Raw genomic sequence first — 19102 nt, 5'->3', positions numbered from 1 at the left:
TTACCGCTTCGAGCCTGTTTTTCGGCAAGGAAAACGTTTCTCTATATAACGTGGTTCACTTACAGAAACTTCTTACGGATATCTAACAGTTAGGAATTTTACGAGCGCTGTAACGAAACGCGGCAGTCAAGATTATATAGAAATTTGGAACCAGACTGAACATGTGTAAAGAACTTACAAGATATCTGTCGGTAGCAGATACTTGGCAGAGATCGTCAGAACGGTTGATCAAAGTATCGTCAACGAGCAAGTTCTCTCGCGCGATATTTGCAAACCATCTACCTAGTCGTTTTCTAGCCAGCTTTAAACCTGATACCACCAAAAAAAAAGAAAAAACAAAGAACAAGTCAAGAATGAAGAAGAAATAAATAATGGAAGGTTCGATGGATTCTCGACGTTTCGGTCATTTCTGGTAGCAAGTTCGTTCGTGCAGGCCACGTTCGTCCACCGCGTGCCAAATTACATTAAAACCCTGTACGTGTCGAGCATGCTCGGCTAGATACGAACAACGAGATGTGTACAGTGTATTCGCGAAATAAAACCCTTAGACAGAAAGTTAGCTCGCATGTCCCCCGTAATTTACGCATGAACAAGCGACATATTATTTCGCGTAATCACGCTCCAACCATATGAAAAGTTACTTTATGCGGTTTATGTTGCGTTATACCGCTACCGAGAGCAAAAGGGAATAGGGGATGAAGAGAGAAAAAGAGGAAAATAGATAGAAGCATGGTTACACATCGAACTACATAACCAGCTATTGGTCATTTAATTATTATATCCTGTCTCATAAATTATTCAGTTCTGTAACGTTTGCCGATCTTCGGGAATTATTTATTGCGCGCACGTGAAGGGGGTAACAAACACGTCTAATTATTCGCGCGGAATGCCGATATTTCTGTGCGATTTACAACCAGCGATCATCGATAGTTGCGGCATCGTTCGCGGATCTTCGGATTTTTCGTGTCGTCTACCGTGTAACCATGTGTTCCACCAGTGCGTTTAAGGTACTGATAACACAACTCCTAATGCTTGGAAGTGATTTTAGTTAAGTTCCGGAACTTTGGAAGAGTATCCATGTGTGGAAGAAGATTTAGGGAAAAGTGGGCAAATATTAGCCAGGCTAAAGATAATCTCATACATTATATAACTCTAATTTCGACTTTTGAATAAATTATTTGTTTTTGGTTGAAGAGGATCAAGAGAATTGCGAAGTGGAAGGCTGAAGACTGGTATGAGAGAAACGTCAACGAACTTGATTGTCTAATAGGAACTAAGGTAAAGAGAGTATTTAAGCAAGGTGTTTGCTCGAAATGGGTAAACACGAGAGTATTCGTTTAGCAGAGAAATATTTACAAGGTAAATTTCGAAGGCTGACATTGCCTACCTATCCGCTCGACGGTGCATCGAATCTGATATGGAAAAGAACAACTCGATCGTAAAAGCAATAATATCGGTAAGAAAAGAAGGAACCAGTTACACGGATTTACATAAAAGTATATGCGTTAAAGATTCAAATCAAATTAGAGAACTAACCGAACGCTGAACAATCTGTAATCGGATGGAGAGCAAAATATTGTACATTAAAACGAATAACTCGATACTAATTGGTATTTAAATATTTGTATCTTGACACGTATAATTTCCAAGGCATCTGTACGATACTCAAAATAATAGCCGTGGCTACAGCAAATTTTTATTACGTATTCCAGGGAACAAAAATCAGAGAATCTGTATCCTAGACATTCCCTTAAACGATATTTACTTCGAACTTCTATTGGTAAATTGCCAATGCATCAATCGTAAACCTCATGCTCAATCATGCTGAATAAGGTACACGTATCTGTATCCTAAGAAACTTTAAATCACGCTATTCAAAAAAGCTAGCGCTATTCTCAATGGGTCCCAAACAACAACTAAAGAATCGTTATCTTAGATACTCTCTGAAACAAAACCTTTGTGATAAAATCATCGATGCTCCGACCAATCATAATCATAGGAAGCGTTTAATTACCATGATAACCAATACGATACCTGGATACCACAGCTTTCGGCGAGTCCTAACGAAAGGTTTAAAGGCAAAAAAGCAACCCCCAAGTAGAATCGATATAGAACACGGATCAGTCGATGGACTAACCTGTAGTAAGGGAATCCCTGGTGAACGTGAAGGTCCATAGGCATGGCAGGATGCGTAGGGCCATGGTGTGCCGGTGCGGGGGTGTACTCACCGGCCGCGGACAGGGGTGGCTGCATCATGCTCGCCGCGGCAGCCGCATGGTGGCCGGCGAGCATCGCCCCCCAATGAAAACCCGGGGCACCGGGCATCGCCGACGGATGTTCCAGTTCGAGGCCGCGGTGACTCGTCGAGGGTAACGCACCACTTCCGGCAGATCCTCCGGCGATACCGGCGGCTCCACCAGCACCGCTTCCGGCGACACCGCCGCCGCGGTGCATTAGCCAGCCCTCCACCACGAACGTCAATCTTGTCCGTCCGTTGAAACACCGTGAATCACACCCAACAATAATGTTACCTCGTACGAAAAAAACCACACACCCACCGATCAAAACAACCGACACTTGCGTGTCTTTTTTCCACGCGAACCCTCTCTATATCTCTTCTACTCTATTAGCAACAAGCTTCCCCCTTTACGTACATATACCTCCACCAAGAACGAGAAAACAAACCCCCGACGAATAATAGCAATCACTTGACACACTGTCGACACATGATCGGTCCCATGCACGACGCGAGCCGGCGGCCTATCCGCGAGCCTGCCACCGGCTCCGGAACACGGCTCACCGGACACTCTCGCGATCCACTATCGAGGAGGATGCGGACGTTGAAGCGCGTAGTAGCACTTGGCGGTCGCGGTGATAGCGCGGTGGTCTCCCTGGTGCCGATCGGCGTCGTCGTCGTCGGCGGCGCGGTCCTCGCCGGATGTTCACGGTTACGCGGGGGAGACAGGTGTTCCCGTAGGTTCCTCTCGCGAGCCGCTGCAGCTGGACGGACCCGGAGAGTGGCGCAGCCTTTAGCTCGGCCATGAATGACGCGCCGTACCTCGAGCTACTTCGCGGAGGCGGGGCCTACTCGCGCCCACGTGACACCTACCGCCTCCATCCTCTCCCCCAACACCGTGTCGCTGCCCAACCCTCCCCTACCTAACCGCGACCCGCGTTCTCTCCCTCCCGACACCGTTCCGGCCCCGCTCTCTCCACGCCAGCTGTGCCGCTACCACCACCATCACCACCTCCAAAGTCGATACCGCGTCCTCCGCCGTCCACCGACGAACCTTGCACCCGCACGGTACCACCGACGATTCCAACGCAAATCTACCACCACCGTGGATCATCCTCTCGACGAAGACTCTGCTTCAATAGCTTCCCCACGGAGAGTTCCTGTCGCACAGTTTCCTACGTTTTTGGGACAGGATTGAGGCTATTGTTACAGCGAATACGTATTTCGACGAATTCGGAATCCTCAAACGTATACGTATAAATCCTGATGAGTTTCTTGTCATTTGTTCGAAAGAATTTGTTTCAAATTTGCTGGAATGTCCGTGGTGCTGTGTAAAAATCATGTAGAAAGGACTGTAAAAATCATTGTACCTAAGTAACGTTCGTTTTTACGTATTTTATTACTCGTTTCAGAAAGTTTGCAATCAGTAACCAGTATAACTATAGCTCTTTTAAAGTTCGTAGAGAATCATAAACTCTAACTACACGTCAATTAGGGCATAACGACTAAACGTAAAAGATAATAACGTTAATTGTTTTTTACGGTTCGGATTATTGATACTGTATAATAGTAAACGAAGTCTGTTTTATATAAGGAGCAATAAATATAATAAGGTTGACAAAAACCTCCACGCATAAACGAGGTGAAACTTCTTACGGAAATTCGCCCTTTCACTCGGCGCGTACGGTGTTTTATTGCATTCCAACGGTAATGATCTATCAGCGTATACCATTTTGCGCCATTATTGTATTCATTATCAAATTATCTTCCATATTGTTTGACCATATGGAGTGCTCGTTCTCTGTCGTGTCTCGACTTCTTGACACGAATTTTCTTCCGTTGTTTTCTTTCTCTTTTTTTCCTATTCTTTATAACGAGTTTCTAAAAATTTTAGTGAAAGCGCGGTCGATCGATTCAGTTTCTGGTAATATTTTACGTAAGTCGTGCTCGAACGAAAACAAATGCATCGCACGGGTTGAAACAACAAAACCTGCGAGGTACCGCCTCCGATTATGAGACGTGGAACGAGAGAGCACGTCGACACCCCCGCGAATCGACCGAACCGTAGACGCAAGCTCGTTCTGACGTAACACTTGTTGAGCCGATTCACCCCCGCGGCCATCCCTCGATGGACATTTAGTAAACGACCGAGGGATGTGCGATGGAATTTCTGTTATCAGCGGCTGGACCCGATCGCGGGCGAGACAAGTTCACCACGAACGATTTTCATTCTCTCAACTGTAATTTCTCGTGACAAAGATTGAATAGAGGATCGTGGTCGACGACCCAACGAGGACAGAAAATGAATCTTTTAACTCGAAATTAATCGGAAACGTCTATACGTAATCAGGAAGTTTGAATAGCTGACTTAATTTTTATCACACGTGATTGCTTCTCTCTCAATTTTTTCAAAGATTAACGTTTTTGGGAAAAGATTCGTAATTTCGCTGGAAGCTCGTAGCTCGTTCTTTTGCAATGATTTCTTGGAGGCGAATAAAGAAATTCGACTCTCTTAGATGCGTATTATATGTGACGAGGAGTATGGTATAAAGTAATTGATATTTATTAGGATTATATTTTTATTTATAGGATAACAGATATTCCGGTGTTTGTTCTATTTTAACGTTTTTATAAGACACACGAGACCGAACAGGGCACGATAAATATTACAGCACGCAGTCGGAATTATTGGGAACAATATATAAAATATGTGAGGCCAGGCACGTCCTCATAATTCTATCCTACTACCCCAAAGTGTCGGAAATATATCGTTTCTTCGACAGTCTTGACAATTCGTTTGATCCTTAACAGAATCGTGAGTAGAATCGGTCGAGAGCGTACGAGAATTATCCAAAACCATTCCCAATCGTATTCTGTCACGCAAGTATGTAAAATTACCAACTTTTCTACTCTGTCTAATTTCTCGAGCCAATATCATTTCTTTAGGATCTACGATAACTTGTAAGAAAATATAAAATAAGATATAACAAAAATAAAAGAAAATAGGAACCAAAGAGGAAATACCGAATTGAAACAACGCGAACACACTCTGACGCAACATTCTCGTTAAAAATAGCAAACGCTGTTCTCCCGTTGATTTTCATTTTCGCGAACCGCGCTCGCCAACGTCGAATTATTACTTCTAATCAGAGATTCAGGTACGCGAATGGAAAATAAAAGCACCGGAGTCTCGCGGAGAGGGTTAAATCAGCCGACCGTCGGCATCAGGGCCCTCCGGTTGTAACCGGGCTGCTACAATAAAAAATTTAATCAAAATGCCCTCTTGGTAATTTACAGCTCGACCAGTCTCAACCCTTTGGCCGGCGAGGGTGGAAAGAAGCCAGGAAGGATGGGTGGAAGAAGAAGGGTTGGTCGGACGATAGAGAGAAGAAGAACCCCGTAGGAGTCATAGACGAGCACGACACAGGCCATTTCATCGCGAAGGGGCTCGTCCCTGTAAAAAATAATACTTGTCTTCGCTCATTTGCTCCTGTTAAGCCCGCGACTCTCTCTTACCTCGATCCCCGCTGTCATCTCGTAAATTACAAATTAGAAACGTCAACGTGCTGTTGTAAACGCTTGAAACAAGGGGTGTGTACGTCTTTTACGTGATACGAGAAGCATCTGTGGCGAATTGGTACGTTCTAGAACTTTCTTTAGCAACGATTAACAAATAAATAGAATTTGTCTTATTCGTCTTCCGAAAAATAATTCTATCGCGATCGTGTCGTCGTTCTCCGAAAATTACGACTCTGCGATATTTGAAAGAATCACGTTTCACGATACTAGCCTCAAATGGAGTAAAAGAAACGAATAAAGAAAACGAAATTATAATCGACAATTCCTCGGAAGATCGTTCTATCGTAGTTGTTGAATATTCCGCGAGAAATCGTATTAGAATGGTACGAACGGCTTAATGGCGTAATCCCGTTCCGAAAATTGCAACGCGTTACTCGTCGCATGATTAAAGGGCATATCTATGCACGTCCGATTAAAGACCGCCGCGGTCGCAGCAATAATTTATTTACAGCTCCAACTTACGATATCCTGGAACCATTAAAGTAGATTCCCGGAGAAAAGTTTCGGCCGTGGTTGCCTACCTGGTGGGTACAGGTGTGAGTCGTAATAACATAGCGGCCGCGCCCTTTAACCTCTAATATCCCTACCTTCGTACTGACTTCACTAACGCCGCCAACAATCGGCCCCGGGTACACCGCAATCATCCTCTACCTCTGTATCAATCGCCAGCGGATCATTATTGCGAATACACTTAGCATTGCGCTTTCTCCACCGTTACTTTTGGCACTGTACACGTGTACGCGCCGCTTGGAAATATTCTATCGTGCTATTCCCTTTTTCAGTCGGCGCTTATCCAATTTTTCGCCTCTTTGAAGATTCCGTCTTTCAATCGTCGTATTTCTGAAGATTTGGTGTAGTTTTGGAAATATCGTCGAGGGATCGGAGCAGTTGAGAAATTACAAATTTATTAAGAATTTAGGTTTACAAGAAGTTCGGAAGGTTTGGAAGGTTTAAAAATGATATCGATTTTTTTGTCGGATGTGTCTCTTTATTTTCTTACGCTTTTGATGGAACATTCTTCTCTTAACGTTATTTAATCATAATGTCGACAACCGAGTAGCTATGTGGCAAGTATGTAGGTATCTGGATAACAAATTTGTTCTCGTCGTTTTATACGATTCTTCGAGTAGCGTATATTCGTTCTTGCGAAGTATTTGATGCAACGACAAATGACGAAGATACTAGATGTCCTGTTCCTCGTGATTCATCCTGTATATCTCTTTAACAAGATCTCTTTTTCTCTTTTCTCTGTGACTGTGGAAGTGGAAGGTGGAGAGGTTGGAGATAAGACGGAACGAAGATACGTAAAATGTTGTCCAAAACTGTAATTTATTTCTCCATGGTGCCAAAATACACTAGAATACTTCGTAATCGTAGAAAATATTATTGATATTGTTTGGGTATAAGTATATAACACGTTAAACGCAATGACATGTGAATGATGATTGAAATGGCATGAAATTTTCATACGAATGGGGTGTACACTTGAGATGGGATATATGATATGAATGGCAAAGTCGCACAAGTCTGAGCAAATAAAATTAACGATACGTATATGTAGCGAAAGAAGTAAGAAACAGTAAGAACACTAAGAAAAAAACACGTTCGTTCGATAAAATTTCATACGCAAATCGTATTCAGTGTATGTTCGACCAAAATAAAACTTCGATACAGACAAACTTGTCCGGCTCATTTTAAAAATCGATAAAAATACTGTTTGATTAAAAAATAAAATAAAATAAAAGAAATACTGGCAACGAACGTGTTTCCTTATAATTAAAGGATCTATTCGGCGCTGTAATCGGCAAAATTGACAGAAATTAATCTACAGAACGAATAAAGGTATTTTTCGAAAAAAAGAACATTCAAGAAATAAATGAAAACGTTGATCAAAGGCCATGCAGTAGGTTCATGCCTGACATTACGGCGCCAAACTACAGAGCTTTGTGAGAAGTACGCGATACTTGAATTCGATCGCGTTCTCGAGGAATTCAGATGAAATCTTACCGATACGATCAAATTCAATCCTCCATGAACCAAGTCGTTCTAAATAAACGCGATATTCAGGAAGAAAAAGTAGAGAAAAGTATACCCAACGATCGATAGAAGATAAAAATTATACCGGTCCGTAATACTATAAAGGAATAAAAGAGATCAAGGTTCGTGGAGGGTTAATGTCGCTTGTGTTCTTAAGATGCAATACAAACAGGCATCGTACTCTCGAAAGTACACATTCGATAGCTTTGTCGCAAAATAGTCCGCGGTTTCTTTTTTACAAAATTTTGCATCGCGCCTAAAAATATTCAGAAAAAGCACAAAGTAAATTTTGTCGAATTTATGATAAAAAATTTCGATCATGGTAATAACAATGATCGTGATAGAAATAGAAACCGCAGGCTGTTAAAAATATCGATTATCGTAATACAATTTGCAAACGAATCATTTTCGATTCTGCAATTAAACGCGTAATTAATTCCTTTCTTTCTTCCTTTCTTTTCTCCTTTTTTTTTTTTTTTTTTAGATTTTTTCCCAATATACAGCAACACGTTCGAGCGTTGCCCTATATCATGATTTTCGTTTAAAAGTAAAACCGCATGCAATGTATAATCTAAGTAGCCGCTACAGCAACGCAAAGGTGAATACATTTTCGCGACAAATCAAAGCTGTACAAAGCACGACACGATTCATTTTTTCCATCGATTCTTTTCCTTTTATTTTTTCACTTCGCGAGCAGACGCTCGCTCGATGCGGTGATGATACGAATGAAACGGAGGAAAAACAAGATACTTCTCGTTAATCCTATATATTTATATATAAGTAATATTTTGATTTCTCAGGTACTTTATACACGTTATGATAGGTAGAGTAGGCAGGTGAGGCAGACCTCGTGTTCGTCGACTTCAGGTTTTCCATTCAAAATGTGATTTCCGCCATCGACGTGCTTTCAGACGACGTCCATGTTGAACGTAAAACACGAATTCGATGACCAAGGACTTGTAACCGTGGAACTTGTCTCCTAATGTACTGTTTAAAGGATCGAATTAAGTTGTTCGATCGGAAGAATTGTTGTTTCTTTAAGTAGTACAGTCTAAGACAGTTTCCCTAGGGTGCAGGATAACGCTGTAGCATTATGATTGCGTAAACAGAGCAATTTTCATCCTTAGATAACTGAATCACGAAACAGAAACTTGTAAATAAATTTGAAAGTTGACGAAATTCTTTCGAGCGATACTTTATGTTATATTACGAACTCGAACGATAAATTTTCCTCTATCCTAACTTTTTGCGTACATTTTTAACGAAGGGAATGTTTAACGAAGGGTAAAGTCAAAGTATAGCAGGAGCAATGATACTTACAATTTTCTAAAGCAATTAATTCTCAAAAATTATGACGAATTACATCTCGTTGGGTGAAAATCGCTCTGTCCTCGCGTTAAGCTTTTCTCTTCGACATCGAACGACCCCTGAGGGTGTCGTCATCTTGCAGATCTCAATGAAAAGTTCTACTCGATCCCATAGGACAATCTGTTTAATAAAAAATCAAGTATTCAGAGAATACAAAAGGCTCTTTTTAAGCTCTGTGCCCTGTGTATGGATACTAATTGCGTGCGTGTGTATGTGTGTATGGGTGTGTACACGTATGATGTCACCATTTGTCGTCGCCGTCGTGAACACGTAAGTACAGCATTTCAAACTTTGGATCGTCAATGGTATATTCTTTGAACATTGGAAGAATTATACATCGATCCATCGCTTACTGTTACCTTTTCCCCTTTTCTTCTCTTCTCTCATTTATTTTTTTTTTCCTCTTTTCTCTTCTGTATCTTACTAAGTTATCTCTCACGTTCCTTTATCTTATTATAACGTAGCATGCTTATGAATATACAGTTTTACTTTGATCAATGCTTGATCCGCCTGATTCCAAACTCTATTCTCCCTGTGTCACATTCTCTGACACAAACACAACGCACAAACAGTGCTTAAACTCAAACACTCTCGATAACGCTCAAAGACTCCGTAATCTTATTAGGAGTCTGCTATGTGCAGTGAAAAAATATAAGTCTGCGAGACATTTTGCAAACTTCTTCTTTCTCGGGGACCCTTGCTATCTTTCGTTTCGTATGTTTGTTTCACGATAACGACTGGTCCTGCGCGAAAAGTTAGCGTCTCAACAGAAGTGTATCATCCATCTACCGTTAGATGCGAACACATTCGTTCGATCTCTTTTAAACGCGTGCACGCTTACACGGTAAGCATCGTGCACAAACCGTTCAAACCTACCAAATCGATCTAACCATCCTCTAACAATAAGTTCGATCTGTTCTTAAAAGAAGCTCTAATACGATCGCTCTATTTTCCAACAAATAACGCGTTTTACTTTGACGTATACAAATTTATACATATTCTTTACGTATATTGATTATGTTTGATTATAGTTGATTATATTTGATTTTTTGTTGCCTCGTTCATTGGAAAATTGGGCGATCCTAACGATTCACGTCAAAGCACAATATTAATCTCATTACGCTCTAACGAAGCTGAAATTGAAACATCCTATCGCCTACGAACCCCTTTCACCTCACAAAATATTTCACAAAATATACCACTTTAATTTTCGTTCGCCTCTACGAAAAATCAATAGTTATACATGTATGTTTTCTTTTTAAAAAATTTTTTAATACAAAAAATATCGTTTGATCTTAAAGTGCGATCGGTTCTTTTTACAGGCGCGCTATTTACACTAATTCTACTTCTTAATTTTCGTCGTGTTTAATCTACCAATTTTAATCAATCTAAAATATGTAAGATCGCGTTTCGTGTAAATTGGCCAAAGTATCGTATAAAATGTAGAACTGTGCTTTTGCAAATGAAAAATGTAGCACGAAAGATAAAACGCAAAAAATGTTTGAGCTCGAAAAGATTCAGTCGATTGAACGAAACGTCGTGAACGTTCGTTGCTGTAAATTTGTGTCGTATAAAACTGTCCTCTATATTTTACCGCGTAGAAAATTGTGACGAAATATTTTCCTTCCGTATTATCAAATAATAATTATCCCTACGATGTACAAAAATAAAATTCGAAACTTTTTTTTTTTTTAGATGCTTTTATTTTCGCTATCTATTACTCCGTGTCACGCAAGTTTTCGAGCGATCGTGCTGAAATAAATTGATCGAATTAAAGGTTGCGTGACGGAACTGTAATCTTATTATTCCCTATCGAAGATCAGTTCGCTTGGAAAACCATGTGGATAATCACAGCGTTTAATATTCAGCATGTATCAATGATTATAATATGAAAACCTTCGGTAAAGGTTTTATACAAGCTCGCGTACAGGGTGTTTCATTTCAAGCGAGCCATGCGAATTTCAACGTCGAATAAGTTTTTGAACGAAAGTCGAAGCCTGAAAAATTTCCAAGCCCGATATTTATTGTATTCGTATACATTGTCTTCCAATTGAGTCTTATTGCGTCTAAGTATTTGTACCTTCCAAGGATCAACAGATATAGTTGAATCTTTCAACAAAAATATTTATATCTTAAATTTCCGATAATCGGACATCTGTTAATATTTTGTAATCTATAAGAGTACATTTTAGAAGATAAAACTTATTCCTGCTTGTAATGCAGCTTCTTTTATAGAATCTCCTAATTTTCATCCAACGTAGATTATATCTCCAACACATGATTCAGTTAAAATGAAACACCGTATACAAGAAACGTTACTAAACACCCTAACATTAGTACCGTTGCAAGTTATCGAAACGATCTACTCGATACAAGTAAAGTGACCCTTCATGCGACAACTACAAGCGATGAGAATATGTGTATGAAAACCCACGCATTCGTGTTTCCTTAATGTACCATGTTAACATTTCGTTAGTTCGACAAATAAATGTCAAAGTAAATCCCTGACAGAACTGTCAGATTTCAATTAGTTCCGTTGTTCGTATGGCAAGAACGAATAAGTTCCCAATAAACAACAGACAGATTCCTAAAGTCCCGTTCTCATATTCACCTTTGAATTCTCGCTGAAGTCACCCCCCAACTCGAAGACTATTTACCTTCATTGTCAATAATATACCTTCTCACGTTTCTATCATCATCGTGTTCGTTATCATTGCCCTCTTGCAATCAAACGACGAACATTTTCATCGTCTAATATATATATATATTTTTTCAAACATTTTTATCATCTATTTTACCATCGTCTTTTATGATTTTTTTTTCTTTTCTTTACCTTTTCTCAGTCGTCAAGCAACGAGCAGCAAACATTGCTGTCGATTCAACCACATGACCGCGATATCAGCGAATCGTATCACTTGAGGGTGTGTTTTCGATCAACATTTACCCTTTTATTTATTTATTTGTTAAGTATTTTCTTTCATCCGTGTCATTGGATAAACTTTTACCAAACTCGTTAACCACGAGAACTATTGTTTCTCGATATCCACAAGATCCTTCGTACGAAGTATATCGATTGGTTAAGCGATGACAAAAAATGCGGACAGAACCGCGAAGTTCGACGGAACTTCAGAAAATAGCGCGTCTCGCGATTCTTCGATATCAGATGTTCCCCGAAGAAGCAAGATGACTTTACTTCACGTAGCACGATCTCGTGACTACGTATGCGGTTTTCAAACACGATATCGCTGGTATTTTAATGAAATTATCACGGAGACGGGTCGCGTGAGCGTGTGTTTGTCAGTCAGATGTTAGTTTCATTAAAATTCCAGAAACCTGTGTCTGCAATTCAGATCTCTTTTCGGCGTCGCCGTTTTCCTCCGCTAGACTCAAAGGCAACTTTGGTCCCTTTCTTCCTTTTTTATTATCTTTTTTTCTTTTTTCTTTGTCGGAGCGGTCGAAAAGAGAGTCTGAAAATTTCTACGCGAGAGAAGTTCGTCTGCTGAAATTCTGATTACCGGAATCCTTTCGTTCGTTGGTCGTTTACTTACCGACATAGATTTTTTAAAGAGGAAGATACGGAAATCTTCATTCTTTTTCCATTTTTTTTTTTTTTTTTTTTTTTTACGCGTCTTGTAAACGTCAATTTATTTCGATTGACTGATTCAGAGTTTCAGCAAAAGAAGCTCACTCGCATTTTCTACTCTACGGTAGCGGTCGACCATCGGCCAATGCTACCAACTGCTGTAAACAACCATCGTCCACATAAAAAAAAACAGAAACAAAAACAAAATCGTTGAAAACAATCAAACGATACTATTGTCGTTTAACATCGCATGCATGATACTCGTCGAACATCAGCGTTCGCGTATAGAACATCGTTCCCTTTGTTTCCCAATCATTCGGAGAACGCTATAAAATATCTCCTCTCCCGATTGACATTAAATTACAAACAATAATACGTATATGTATATATATAATTTGCAACATATATATATATATAAATAAATATTTATACTATATAACAAAAAGCGCGCCACTGACTCGCTGATCAGTTTCGAAAACCTCGAACTCGATATTATGCGAGAAAAGATTTCATTCATTCGTTCATCGTTATCGTTACTTGTCCTTGCAAATTCTCTGAAATGAAGATAAAGTTATTCTCTTTATAAATATCTGTCAACCTTATCTTTTTCTTTGTTTTTTCTTTCTTCTTTTTTTTATTGTTTTGTTATTCATCTGAACCTCTACGTCGTTCCTATGTTTCGTTGAATCTTTCGTTCTTCAAGAATTTGCAGAATTATGCTACGAGGTTTCGATTCGTCGTTATATTCGAAGGCTCGAAGATTGTCTACGTAGATCTCGACCCTCTCATTCATTCTCGATTTCGCACGTGGTTAGAGCAGGTATACGAAGTTATACTTACCTCTCGTTTCATACTCGATTCGCACAGTTAAATATCTGATTTTGTAAAAACGTATAAAAAAGTTCTTCCTCAAGTCGTTCTTTTTTTTTTCTTTTTCCCGTTTTGACCTAGTGCTCATAGTCTCTACGTCGCGCCTCAGTCACTTATATATTATTAATCTATACCGTTCTTCACCTTCTTCTATCTTTTTTTTTTTTTTTTTTAATTTTCTATCGTATCACAATCTCAAACGAGCGCAGATCTTCTCTCTATCGTGCGTGAAATAAAACAGGGAACCATCACATAGTCCGAAGAGTATTTGTGTCTTGTGGACGAAGTTGCAGTCTCGTCGTAAGCTTGAGCTTGTGCTTTAAATTGACTCGATTACCGAACACTCGGAATTATTTATGGCAGTGCAAGCGTGAAGTAAAAAAGTTTGGAAGAATTTTCGTAGTGAGATCGAGAATCGAACGTGTCAAGAAAAAAAAAGAAGATTACAGTTTACGTATTTAAGTCTCAGTGGAAAAATATTAACGCTAAGCGATGTTGTATTTTTTCACATTTTTTTAGAATACTTTTAGTATAAATATAGTTTAAATATAAAAAGTTGAAATATAAACATAAAACTTCAGAAACGACGACTGAACATCAAAAATCTGGACGAAACAATCACCTCAATGCGTTTACAAAATCAATGATAACTCTCACTTTTTATATTGTTCCCAACTTAATTGACGACGTATTGATAATCGATACTACGAATTTCCCGAAAATCGTACTATTCTTGGCTGGAAAGTTGTCCGGCGATAAAACATCGAGTCTAATTTTCTCTACGTTAGAACGAAACTGCCTTTAATGATACAATTTTCGATATAAAGCGCGCGTATCATTATTGAAGCGAAACGCCAAAATCCGCGAATCGTCGTTTATTTCTACAGACGGAGAGAACTTCTGCGAAGAAACAAACAAAATAGCTCTTGCTTCTCTATCATTCTGCTGGCTAAACTCTCCTGCCATGCATAGTATTATTTATCGATCTATTCACCTACTAATTTTATCGTGCATCGCGCGACCAACAGAATGGAGCAGATTACGCTCGGTGACTGAGGGTTCGACTGATCTCTCTCGTACGAACGATGTCTTCCGTGGAGATTCCATGGAGTACGACGCCGCGTCAGGCTTTTCCAACAGACGATTGGCGTCGCGACGCTCACACAGGTGGAGGACCCCTTACGTAGCGTAGCTGAGGGGTCAGCGAGAAGTTCAACGTGTTCGTCGCCTCGCAGCAATGCGGTTCGAGGAGACAGGCGGCGCAGAAGAGGGCGACCAGGGCCAACTGGAACGGCAGAGCTGCTCTGAGGATGCGCCAGACCCAACTGTGGGGAAGACCAGGCTCGTTGTCGGGGTCTCCTCCATCCGTGGCGCCGCTTTTCACTGCGTTCGTCGCGATTAGCTCCGCACCTTCCTTCAACATCTCCGTAACACCAGCCTTCTTGCGCTTGCTGCACAGTGGACAGAAGGAACATCCAATTGTTTCTGATTATTCCATGAATTTGAATCATTTTTTAATTCGTGTTCTTGCTTTGTCGAGGAGTCGAGGAGTTTCAAGGAGTTGAGTGTTGGTTTGATAATGACGATGTGGATGACGTGGATGATAGAAGATACGTTGGCTGTGAGGAGGATGTTATATAACCGGCTGCAAGTATTATCGAAGGAATCTCGTGGATTTTCAGGAGAAAAGTAGGGAGGAAACGTTAGTCTTCAGTTTAGTTACACGAATACGCCAAGAACAGCGCATATGAATTCGTTCGAGCAGATATTACTCGATTCTGTATTAGATTCTTACTGGAGAAATTGCAGAACACTTTATTACAAACACTTTCGTAAGAAACGAACAAACAGAACGAAACAAGCACCGCTGGTTAACAGAATACGCGATAATCAGATTAGTTTCTATGCTTGAGATTAAATTAATTACAAAGTCGACTAACCGCGAACTTCGGTTAGCCGCGAGACTTTAAGGTGTCCGCTTAATCAAGTAAATTAATTTACAGCGTCTCGTGGGAGAAAGTCAGGCCAGGAAATGAGTAAAAGGTAGGTTCTTGGGGAAATCAAATACGATGTACATTTCCGTATTTCGGGACGTTGGTAAGTGACTTTCAGTGTACTCTCATATTTATAACAACCATACAATAACGATTTAAAAAATTCACACTACTCTCTTTGAACGAAAAGTGTCCTAATTTTTTATGCACACCGAGGGTATATTTTTCGTTCTTCCTTTTTATTGGCTTGCTCCACTTTTTGTTTGCTCCAAAGCGAATGAAACGCTATTAACGTTAGAAGGAATAAAAAATAATGGAAGCAGAGACGTTTCTAGAATCGAAAGGAGAAAAAAAGGAAGGAAAAAATACGAGTAGACACGAGGGAAGGAGCTTTTACAACTTTTTTTATGATGCAATATGCCCGGCATTCTATGCTCACGAAAACTAAACCTATTACCGTTGCCACTGTGCAGTGATTAAATGCGACTATAAAAAAAGCATCCTTCAAACAAAGTTAAATAAGGTACCGCGGTGATAATGGGAATTCGGAGTAATTGCGATTGAAAGAGCGGGTCACGAAGCGGGTCCGCTAGGGAGACCAAGTAAAACAAGGAAAACACACGTTTTAATGCACTTCGTGTCCCTAATCTTTATTTTCTGCCAGCCTAGATATTATTGCCATAATACAATTCAAATATCACCGACTAAATCTTTAATAATAAAATAATATAGCAAAATAACATAGCATATATAGTACTAATAAAAAAATATAGTAAACGTAATGTAAAATGAAACACTTTATTCGCGTTTATCGATACGATAGCACCGTGAAACTTCGAAACCAAAAGTAGTGATTTTCAGTCAGGTATTTCAGAAATTATCGATGGTTAATTAAAAGAATCTAAAAGAAAGATGTCTCACAATTGCGTGGTAGAGAAAATAAGCGTCGAATATTATTAATTCGTTCCGAGCCTTAAAGGTGGTTACCACGAGAAATGTTCATTCATAGCTAACTTCTTATATTCAAATGAGTGGACGCGTTATGGAAACGCCTTTATGAACGAGCAAGTTCTTGTCCCCGCGTCTAAATAGACGCCTTCATTCTTTGCTGCTCATTTTGACGTTATGTAAATGGAATGTGCGCCGAGGAAGTCGTTCTTTATCCCCTCGAAGGTGTTGAAACGTCTGAATAAATTAAAAAAAAAAAAAAAAAAGAAAAACACGCGTCCGTGCATTTACCTCGACGGAACTTTCGTTTTAGTACATTAAGACTCATCTTGCGAGAAAATTTTCTAATCAACTTCCTTGCAACTGTATTAACGTAATTAAAGAAGATAAGAATAGATAGGAGACAAAGCGTGAAGATAGAAGCGCGCGTAAATAGAGAGAATTTGTTCAAAGAAGAACGAAGAAATTTCGTTACATCGAATTTCGCAAAGAGGCTACGAAAGGTTCCATGACAGATATCGATTATTAATAATTCCAATTTTATCAAAAAAGTTGCTAACAATTCCATTTAGTTAGAGCAACGTCGCTCGATATCGCTCGATTATAAAATAAAAAGAAACCAGATAAAAACGAAACATAGCCCAAAAACCAAAGTCTGCTTCATAAAACGTAGTACAGGATATATCGCAAAATATACGACGAAATTATACGAAAATGAAAAAAAAATCGGTACTCACTCTATAAAATGATGGACTTGACCGCTCGTCCTTTTCGCAGCTCGCGCCTCGACACTGGCAGCGGTGCGTACGATTAACTCGCGACACTGTTTCTGAAGATCTCGTAGCTCCGTTTCCGCGTCCTCGACACGTTGCAGGAGTTCGACGAGGGCCTCGCTTCCGGGCGCCAGCTGACTCTCCAAACTGCGGGTCAGACGACGAAGGGCGGCCAATCTTCGCTCCCGTTCGCTCAACTCTTGCTCGCTGCCGCTGTCAGAGATGCCACTGTCGGACAACGAGCCACCTTCCTGCGTCAGACTGATCGGTGGCGAGTCACCGAATTTCGCTAACACCCCACTGCCCACTTCCTCCGTGGTCGAGTCTTTTAGCACCGTCCCGTTCTGCAACACGAACCAGTCGAGTATTCGGCTTTCGTTCCAACGACAGAAGCTTGTCTTTGTCTTTGCTTGCTGCTCTTGTTGGATTCTTTCGAGAGGCGGATAACCGATGGTTTTGGAGGTTTCGTTGCTTTTCGTTTAGGATTATATAACAGGGTTATATCACAATCGAAGATTTGAGTTACAAAGAGAATAGGAACAAATGAGAAGCTGCGTGCGAATTGGAGCGTGTAAATTGTTACGATCAAACTATTGTCGAAGCTTTCAAACGATAGCTCGGAATAGCACGATGTTTACGATGAAAGGCGACACTTTGAAATCTCCATCGATCGATTACAGGGAAAATCACGAAAGGATGTGCCACTTAAACCTTGCCACTGATTAGATCACGGGATGCTGATAGGTATAAATACACCCCGAGAGAATACGATATCGAATATTGCATAATCCAGTGTTGGTTATTGCCGGCGGCTAATCGGGAGGCATATAAGACGATTATATGAAGGAAGAAGGGGATACAAAGATGGGGTGAGCGAAAGAAAGGAAGCAGACGGAATCCGCAGGGGCGTATAGCGTCATCTGGGACGTTCGTTCCCAAAATTTTTAGATTTTTAGAAAAATGGAACGTCGTGTATTCGACAGAATCGCAACTTTAAAAGAAACGCTAGATATTCTTGTCAATAGGAGAAATGGCAGGTTATGACGGTATTCCTGATATATAGGGGTCGAGGTGAAGAATTTATTGGGGTTGTTATACGTGTTTCTGACCTAGGATCGATAAATCTTAGAAGGGACACGGTTTGCAACCGTTCGTTCGAATTATACTCTTAACGCTAAGACTGCTAGATCGATCGACGACAAAAAGGCTATAAATCTAAGTGGATCAATTTTCTTCTTAGCAAGAACGAATTTGGTAACTGTTAGCGACAGTCGTAGAAAAATTTTAAATTATCGCACCAGCTATCGAAAAAGATGTCTAAAGGAAACTTGACTGTAGATCGAGACCTAGTTTTCAATTCTCTCTTCGTCTCGCTCGGCATCTGTAACGTCTTTCAAAGAACACCACTGACAACCCTACTAGTCTCGACGTGTCACCATCACATGTCCGTCCCTATTTCAATACAAACGTATCATCTCCGCGAAAAAGTCCACCACGAAGCAAACCAAAAATAAAATACCAAAGATAGAAAATAGAAAGAAAATATAACCAGTCACGAAACCTTAATATCAAACAATAATAGTAGTAGTGGTAGTGGTAGTGGTAGTGGTAGTGGTGGTAGTAGTAGTAGTAGTAGCAATAATAATAATAATACAAAAAAGAATATGAGAGTGCGGAGGATCGCGAGACAAGGACGAAGAGACGAGAGCGAAAA

The 19102-nt window shown here is 40.2% G+C and overlaps 1 protein-coding gene across 9 annotated transcripts in view; it reads right to left on the bottom strand.

The window, feature by feature from the left end:
• LOC132905372 (klarsicht protein-like) overlaps positions 1 to 19102 on the bottom strand; it is a 262601-nt gene that overhangs the window by 137669 nt on the left and 105830 nt on the right. For all 9 annotated transcript variants that reach the window (XM_060960377.1, XM_060961204.1, XM_060957033.1 and 6 more), the window contains exon 20: positions 17353 to 17732. In XM_060960377.1, coding sequence (XP_060816360.1) covers positions 17353 to 17732 — 380 coding nt within the window. The remainder of the gene's footprint in view (positions 1 to 17352; positions 17733 to 19102) is intronic.

This window comes from Bombus pascuorum, chromosome 1 (assembly GCF_905332965.1).
Source record: "Bombus pascuorum chromosome 1, iyBomPasc1.1, whole genome shotgun sequence".
Lineage (NCBI taxonomy): Eukaryota > Metazoa > Arthropoda > Insecta > Hymenoptera > Apidae > Bombus > Bombus pascuorum.
The sequence above is the reverse complement of the archived record's forward strand: the minus strand, read 5'-3'. Positions and strand labels throughout refer to the sequence as shown.